Source organism: Salvelinus sp. IW2-2015, unplaced genomic scaffold, assembly GCF_002910315.2.
Source record: "Salvelinus sp. IW2-2015 unplaced genomic scaffold, ASM291031v2 Un_scaffold2814, whole genome shotgun sequence".
In the NCBI taxonomy this organism is placed as follows: Eukaryota; Metazoa; Chordata; class Actinopteri; order Salmoniformes; family Salmonidae; genus Salvelinus; species Salvelinus sp. IW2-2015.
In genome coordinates this window covers 54,455-63,186 of record NW_019944114.1, presented here as the reverse complement: position 1 = coordinate 63,186, position 8,732 = coordinate 54,455, and the positions used below count along the sequence as shown (strand labels likewise).

General features: G+C 45.8%; 1 protein-coding gene and 2 long non-coding RNA genes across 3 annotated transcripts; 2 read left to right on the top strand and 1 right to left on the bottom strand.

The window, feature by feature from the left end:
• The first annotated feature begins 398 nt into the window (after window positions 1-398).
• On the top strand, window positions 399-1,526 carry LOC139025525 (uncharacterized). Its single transcript, XR_011477121.1, has 2 exons — window positions 399-646; window positions 681-1,526. It is a non-coding gene; the product is annotated as an uncharacterized lncRNA (long non-coding RNA).
• A 2,454-nt stretch (window positions 1,527-3,980) lies between these two features.
• On the top strand, window positions 3,981-7,198 carry glod5 (glyoxalase domain containing 5). Its single transcript, XM_024141888.2, is given in 7 exon segments — window positions 3,981-4,444; window positions 4,838-5,032; window positions 6,737-6,853; window positions 6,855-6,890; window positions 7,065-7,144; window positions 7,146-7,161; window positions 7,163-7,198. Coding segments are annotated over 7 exon segments (573 nt in total). The 5' UTR covers window positions 3,981-4,351.
• A 38-nt stretch (window positions 7,199-7,236) lies between these two features.
• LOC139025526 (uncharacterized) lies at window positions 7,237-7,809 on the bottom strand. The gene is made up of 4 exons (XR_011477122.1): window positions 7,767-7,809; window positions 7,558-7,660; window positions 7,339-7,374; window positions 7,237-7,301 (listed from the first exon to the last, which is right to left on the bottom strand). It is a non-coding gene; the product is annotated as an uncharacterized lncRNA (long non-coding RNA).
• Window positions 7,810-8,732: the final 923 nt, after the last annotated feature.

Below are 8,732 nucleotides of genomic sequence, written 5' to 3'. Positions count from 1 at the left end.
GACCTGGATGTGCATGATAAGAAAAACTCAAATCTGAGACAACAACCTTCGATAGCCAATCTAAAAAACGGACCGAAATTGAAAATTCAACCCAGTCTGCAGTAGAGAAATAAAGCCCTAAATTAAAAAGAACGCAAAGATATCTAACTTTTTAAATGAGATAGAAAATCCATGTCTACAATGCTCTGTTAACCCTCAGATATGTATTACAGTTACCCTGGGGTTCACAGCAGGTTGTTGTCTAATGAGGTGTGTTACAGGTTTATAACAGGTGTTACTACAGGTGTATTAAGGAAAGCAAGTTACCTGGGGTTCACAGCAGGTTGTTTGTCTAATGAGGGTGTGTTACAGGTTTATAACAGGTGTTACTACAGGTGTATTAAAGGAAAGCATCAGAAGTACTGCTCTATATAGATATATCTCTATATAGTGCACTACCCATAGGACTCTGGTCAGAAGTACTGCTCTATATAGATATATCTCTATAGAGGGAATAGTGACATTTGGGATTCACATTTATGGGTTCCATGTGGTGTTGCATGAAGGATCTGGATTTAGACCCCTGTCAGGCCAGGGTTAGGCCCCGGCCAGGCCAGGGTTAGACCCCTGTCAGGCCAGGGTTAGGCCCCGGCCAGGCCAGGGTTAGGCCCAGGCCAGGGTTAGACCACGGCCAGGGTTAGACCCCTGTCAGGCCAGGGTTAGACCACGGCCAGGGTTAGCCCCCGGCCAGGCCAGGGTTAGGCCCAGGCCAGGGTTAGACCCAGGCTAGGGTTAGACCCCTGCCAGGGTTAGACCCAGGCTAGGGTTAGACCCCTGCCAGGTTAGACCCAGGCTAGGGTTAGACCCCTGCCAGGCCACGGTTAGACCACGGCCAGGGTTAGGCCCAGGCCAGGGTTAGACCCAGGCCAGGTTAGAACCAGGCCAGGTTAGACCCAGGCTAGGGTTAGACCCCTGCCAGGTTAGACCCAGGCTAGGGTTAGACCCCTGCCAGGGTTAGACCCCGGCCAGGTTAGACCACGGCCAGGGTTAGACCACGGCCAGGGTTAGACCCAGGCTAGGGTTAGACCCAGGCCAGGGTTAGACCCCCGCCAGGTTAGACCCAGGCCAGGCTGCTGCCTCTGTCCTGTGTTTTGGCCTAGAACTTCTACCACCAAGAGATGTCTTTATATCTGGAACACCAGTGCAATAACTACAAAGTGGGAAAACTGAAGAAGTGTAATATTCTAAACTTGTATATTATTTCTAAAATATTGTAGACTGAATATTCACAGTTAAAATGAAGACTTGTTCCCTTTTAAAAATGTGTTAAGCTTTTTATTTTCTAGAGCTGGGTTCTTTCTGTACATTCTGATAGCACTATRCCRTGGCGAGCGGTGGGCCTGTAGGATGCTGTACGTTGGCTGTACACACAGACGGAGTGTTCCATGCCATGATGACATCACATTATTCTATAGGTACCATGTGTTCTCACGGTTGCCGTCGTTACCTCCTCCCTGTATAAATAAAGTTTTGGGTGGTTGAAGCTCTGTTATTCGTTGATAATGACCAGTTGTAAATGAAATGTATTGTCTTTCTGACAGTGCTTCCCTACTAGCCTGGCTGTCTTCATCAAGGCCTCCTCCTTCACTATGTTGCTTTGGTCCCAAATGGCTCCCTATTCCCTGTAGTGGCTTACTTTTGACCGGAGTCCTATGGGTCTGGTGAAAAGAAGTGCACAATAAAGGGAATAGGGTGTCACTTTGGTCACAGGCCAGTTGTGTATTTTAACAGGCTGTAGTTTAAATCCGTAGTTCACCCTCTTTATCATGAAATACAGTGCCTTTGGAAAGTATTCAGACCCCTTGACTTTTTCCACATTTTGTTAAGTTACAGCCTTATTCTAAAATGGATGAAATAAAAATAATTCCTCAGCAATCTACACACAATAACCCGTAAAGACATCACAATAACCCGTTATGACATCACAATACCCCCGTAATGACATCACAATACCCCCATAATGCCATCACAATACCCCGTAAAGACAAAGCAAAAACAGGTTTTTAGACATTTTTTCACAAGTATTCAGACCCTTTGCTATGAGACTCGAAATTGAGCTCAGGTACATCCTGTTTCCATTGTCATCCTTGAGATGTTTCTACAACTTGATTTGGAAAGGCACACACCTGTCTAAATAAATAAGGTCCCACAGTTGATCGTGCAAAAACCAAGCCATGAGGTCGAAGGAATTGTTGTGAAGATGTTGAGAGATCTGGGAAGCGTATCAAAAAATTCTCAGCATTGAAGGTCCCCAAGAACAGTGGCCTCCATCATTCTAAATGGAAGATGTTTGGAACCACCAAGACTCTTCCTAGAGCTGGCCAAACTGAGCAATCAGGAGAAGGGCCTTGGTCAGGGAGGTGACCAAGAACCCGATAGTCACTCTGACAGAGCTCTAGAGTTCCTCTGTGGAGATGGGAGAACCTTCCAGAAGGACAACCATCTCTGCAGCACTCCACACAAGGTTTATGTAGAGTGGCCAGACAGAAGCCACTCCTCAGTAAAAGGCACATGACAGCCCACTTGGAGTTTGCCAAAAGGCTCCTAAAGACTCAGACCATGAGAAACAAGATTATCTGGTCTGATGAAACCAGTATTGAACTCTCTGGCCTGAATATCAAGCGTCACGTCTGGAGGAAACCTGGCACCATCCCTACGGTGAAGCATAGTGTGGCAGCATCATGCTATGGGATGTTTTTCAGCAGGGACTGAGAGACTAGTCAGGATTGAGGAAAGATGAGCGGAGCAAAGTACAGAGAGATCCTTGATGAAAACCTACTCCAGATCGCTCCGGACCTCAAACTGGGGCGAAGGTTCACCTTCCATCAGGACAATGACCCTAATCACAGAGCCAAGACAACGCAGGAGTGGCTTTGGACAAGTCTCTGTATGTCTTGAGTAGCCCAGCCAGAGCCCGGACTTGAACCCGATCTAACATCTCTGGAGAGACCTGAAAATAGCTGTGTAGCAACACTCCCCATCCAACCTGACAGAGCCTAGAAGATCTGCAGAGAAGAATGGGAGAAACTCCCCAAATAAGGTGTGCCAAGCTCATAGCGTCATACCCAAGAAGACTCGATCGCTGCCAACAGGGCTTCAACAAAGTACTGAGTAAAGGGTCTGAATACTTAGGTAAATGTGATATATTCGTTTAAAAATAAATAAGCAAAAATTTCTAAACGTATTTTTACTTTGTCCTTATGGGGTATTGTGTAGATGGTGAGGGGGGGACAATTAATGTATTTTAGAATAAGGTTGTAACCTAAAAAAAATGTGGGAAAAGTCAAGGGCTCTGAATACTTTCTGAAGGCACTGTGTTGGGGCGTTTAAGTGTTTTTCCCAGGTTTATACATGTGAATAAATACCACCTTCCCACTTGATTATGAACGCATGAAAGGCGTTGCATGGTCAATCAGATATCTGCATTGGCCGTGCGTCATTTACAGTGATATGGCCTATGCGTGTCAGGGCATTCCCACCGAAGATTTTTATAACTAAACCAAGATAGCCACTGCCCGTTGTTCACAACGGGAACTAATTACTCGATGGGGCAGAGCAAGCACGAGCTAGAGATCCTATTGGCGCGTTCTAGCTAAATTTGCATATTTCCGTTAGGGAACGCCTAATGCGTGCATTACTCAATTTGCCTCTGCGCTCCTAAACAATGCCATTTTTTGTAAATGTTGGCAAAAGTAAAGTTACACAAGTCCACTCTGTTTGTTACATATTTTAGTTTGGGAACTGAAAACTGATTGAGATCAAAGTTTCATCTACGAGAAATTGCAGAATATCGGCCAAAATCCATCTAGTTCTCTTTCTCCCACTGCCGGACAACTGGCTTCCTCTCTACCATATTTGGTTGTGAGCAGAAACGCCGAGCGGATGCCTCAAGTATATAGATCCGGTGAAATATCTGTCTCATTGTTCTGTGTTCATTCTACTTGCGCTTTGCCGAGCAGCGCAGAGCAGTTGTGAAGGAAGTTCATCAAGATCCCATAACGTTGCTCGCGAGTGTCGCAGCGTTCTAATGGACTGGCTCAGTGCTAGAGGCGTCACTACAGACGCTGGTACGATTCCGGGCTGTATCACAACCGGCCGTGATRGGGAGTCCCACAGTGGCGGCGCATAATTGGCCCAGCGTCGCCCGGGTTAGGGGAGGATTTCACCGGGGTTGGCCGTAATTGTAAAATAAGTGTTTGTTCTTAATTAACTGACTTGCCTAGTTAAATAAAGACTAAATTATGTGGTAGGCAAAATACTCTAGCAATTACGGTATTATGCTCATGGCAATAAGAAGGAAGTGAAGGGTGGAATGTCATCCATTTCTTTTCAACTCTACAAAGGAACGATGGCGCTCCGGACTTTAGGTTGTCACTTGGGGCGTTTTCAAGGGATTTACCGCCAGGTAAGACCTGTAGAATAAAACGAATGTCACCTGTTCTAAAACGGAGCTACAGAATAGTTCCTTGTCTTTGGAAGACACTTTTATTAACGYGGGACATGTGTAGTCGTCTACAGTACAACTTCTGTATGAAAGTGTAAGCTATTCATTTGTATTTAGAATGTGTAATTAATATCGAATTCTACAACTAAGAAACGACACCGCTACAGTTTACCGTAATTATCCGAATACAGTTAACCCCAGATGTTTGCTGAATTTATCATTGTACTACTTCATTTGACCACGTAGGGACGCTGTCTACACGTTCATGTGAATATAAATATATATTTTTTTTTACATGCATGATTTTTTTGCACACCTACATTCACCCACCTGTCTCTGGCCATGTTGTCCCAGCTACAGCCCCGGTCCTGTGGGCTGGCTGTGTTGGGGGTGCGGGGGCTACCTGTGGTGTCGGTGGGGGTGAGATATAAGAGCTCCGGCCCTGTACAGGTGAGTCACCTGGACCACCTGGTGTTGACCGTGAAGAGTGTTCCAGCCACCTGCACCTTCTACTCCTCTGTCCTGGGCATGGAGGTCATCACCTTTAAGGTACATTCTGAGTACTGAACACAGACTGCATAATCAATGATTAGTCTATTGATCACTTTTACTGAGACATTCATTATTCTACTTTGGATAAAACTAAGGTTGTCAACGTTTCTACTGTTCTGCCCATGGTCGTTTCTACTGTTCTGCCCATGGTCGTGTTCTAACTGTTCTGCCCATGGTCCGTTTCTACTGTTCTGCCCTGGTCGTTTCTACTGTTCTGACCCATGGTCCGTTCTACTTTTCTGCCATTGGTCGTTTCACTGTTCTGCCCATCGGTTTTCTACTGTGCTGCCCATGGTCGTTTCTACTGTCTGGCCCGATGGTCGTTTCTACTGTTTCCTGTCGTCCACTGTGCCTCGTTTTCTATGTTTCTATCGGCTCTACTGTTCTGCCCATTCGTTCGTCTGATGCGTTTCTACTGTTTTCTGCCCCATGGCGTCTACGTTCTGCTAGGCGTTTCTACTGTTCTGCCCTGGTCGTTTCCACAATAGATTCGCAAACCAGACACCAAGGTCCATTTATAATAAATACCATAGATACCTGGCCCAACTTGATGTGTGTAACCACTGTGGAAAGAACCCTCAAGCAGATTGGTAGCCTTGAACCAGTCTCTTATTTAAAACCCTATCCAGAGCCAGATGGGAGCCTTGACCGTCTCTTATTTAAAACCCCCAGCAGATGGTAAGCCTTGAACAGTCTCGTTATTAAAACCCCAAGCAGGTGGTAGCCTTGGACCAGTCTCTTATTAAAAACCACCAGCAGGTGGTAGCCTTGACCAGTCTCTTATAAAACCTCCAGCAGGTGGTAGCCTTGACCAAGCTCTCTTATTAAACCCCAGCAGGTGGTGCCTTGAAAGTCCTCTTATTAAAAACCAGCAAGATGGTAGCCTTGACCAGTCTCTTATTAAAAAAACAGCAGATGGTAGCCTTTGACCAGTCCTCTCTTATTTAACCCCCAGGGCAGATGGTAGCCTTGACCACGCCTATTATTAAAACCTCCAGCAGATGTCAGCCTTGACCAGGTCTCTTATTAAAACCCAGCAGATGGTAGCCTGTGACCAGTCTCTCTTATTAAAAAACCAGCAGATGGTCAAGCCTTGAGCCAGTCTCTCTTATTAACACCCCAGCAGATGGTAGCGCTTGACCAGTCCTCTTATTAAAACCCCAGCAGGTGGTAGCCTTGACCAGTCTCTTATTAAAACCCCAGCAGGTGGTAAGCCTTGACCCGTCTCTCTTATTAAAACCCCAGCAGGTGGTAGCCTTGACCCGTCTCTCTTATTAAAAACCCCACAGATGGTAAGCCTTGACCCGTCTCTCTTATTAAAACCCCAGCAGAAATGGTCTAGGCCTTGACCAGTCTCTCTTATTAAACCCCAGCCGATGTGAGCCTTTTTGACCAGTCTCTTATTAAAACCCCAGCAGGTGGTAGCCTTGACCAGGTCTCTTATTAACAACCCAGCAGGTGGTAGCTTGAGCCAGTCTCTTATTAAAACCCCAGCAGGTGGTAGCCTTGACCCGTCTCTTATATAATCCCCAGCAGGTGTTTAGCCTTGACCCGTCTCTTATTAAACACCCAGCCAGATGGTAGCCTTGACCAAGTCTCCTCTTCTCTTTACCCCAGCAGATGTAGCCTTGACCAGTCTCTCTTCTTCTTTTACCCAGGCAGATGGTAGCCTTGACCAGTCTCTCTTCTTCTTTACCTCAGGGTAACCGTAAGGCGCTGTCGTTTGGAAGCAGAAGTTGACCTGCACCGGTGGGTCAGGAGTTTGAACCCGAAGGCTTGTGACCCACCTCAGGATCAGCTGACCTCTGTCTCATCACCCTCCCACCCCCTGGCTGCTGTAGCTACACACCTACAGGTGACACACACACACACAGCAACAACACAGCAAATACACCTCCCAAGTTATCTACTACAGTGGTTCAGTCCTCCACCTGACATAATGGAGGACATGCTGTCTTCTAGTAGGATGCTGTTCTGCCATGTCCTGAAAGTCCCTGTTTGACTGTGTCCATCTATCTGTCACCTGCAGGCGTGTGGTGTGGAGATAGAGGAGGGTCCAGTGGAGAGGAGTGGCGCGGTTGGACCCATCACCTCCTCTCTACTTCGAGACCGACCACAACCTGATAAGAGGTCTCTAACTACAACGACCAAACAAAGGACTGAGGCCTTACGTCAACCTCTAACTACATGTACAACATCTACCTTCAACAGCCTTCAGCTAAACATCTACCTTCAACAGACCAACAGCCTTCAACTAACTCTCTACCTTCAACAGACCAACAGCCTTCAGCTAAACATCTAACCTTCAACAGACCAACAGCCTTCAACTAAACATCTACCTTCCACAGACCAACAGCCTTCAAGCTAAACATCTACCTTCAAACAGACCAACAGCTCTTCAGCTAAACATCTACCTTCAACAGACAAACAGCCTTCAACTAAACATCTACTTCAACAGACCAACAGCTTGCAGCTAAAACATCCTACCTTCACAGACACACAGCTTCAGCTAAACATTCTACCTTCAACAGACCAACCAGCCTTCAGCTAACATCTACCTTCAACAGACCAACAGCCTTCAACTAAACATCTACCTTCAACAGACCAACAGCCTTCACTAAACATCTACCTTCAACAAGCCCAACAGCCTTCAGCCTAAACATCTACCTTCAACAGACCAACAGCCTTCAGCTAAACATCTACCTCACAAGACCAACAGCTTCAGCTAAACATCTCCTTCAACAGACCAACAGCCTTCAACTAAACATCTACCTCAACAGACCAAACAGCCTTAGCTAAACATCTACCTTTCAACAGACCAACAGCCTTCAGCATAAACATCTACCTTCAACAGACCACAGCCTTCACTAAACATCTACCTTCAACAGACAACAGCCTTCAGCTAAACATCTACTTCAACAGACCAACAGCCTTCAACTAAACATCTACCTTCAACAGACCAACAGCCTTCAGCTAAACATCTACCTTCAACAGACCAACAGCCTTCAGCTAAACATCACTTTCAACAAGACCAACAGCCTTCACTAAACATCTACCTTCAACAGACCAACAGCCTTCAAACTAAACATCTACTCCAACAGACAAACAGCCTTCAACTAAACATCTACCTTCAAACAGACCAACAGCCTTCAGCTAAAACATCTTACCTTCAACAGACCAACGAAGCCTTCAGCTAAACATCTACCTTCAACAGACCAACAGCCTTCACTAAACATCTACCTTCAACAGACCAAACAGCCTTCAACTAAACATCTACCTCAACAGACCAAACAGCCTTCAACTAACATCTACCTTCAACAGAGCCAACAGCCTTCAGCTAAACATCTACTTCAACAGACAATCACCTTCCAGACTTAACATCTACCTTCACAGACCAACAGCCTTCAGCTAAACATCTACCTTCAACAGACCAACAGCCTTCAACTAAACATCTACTTCAACAGACCAACAGCCTTCAGCTAAACATCTACTTCAACAACAGACAACCAGCTTCACTAAACATCTACCTTCAACAGACCAAACAGCCTTCAGACGTAAAACATCTACCTTCAACAGACCAAACAGCCTTCAACTAAACATCTACTTCAACAGACCAACAGCCTTCAACTAAACATCTACCTTCAACAGACCAACAGCCTTCAACTAAACATCTATCCATCAACAGACCAACAGCCTT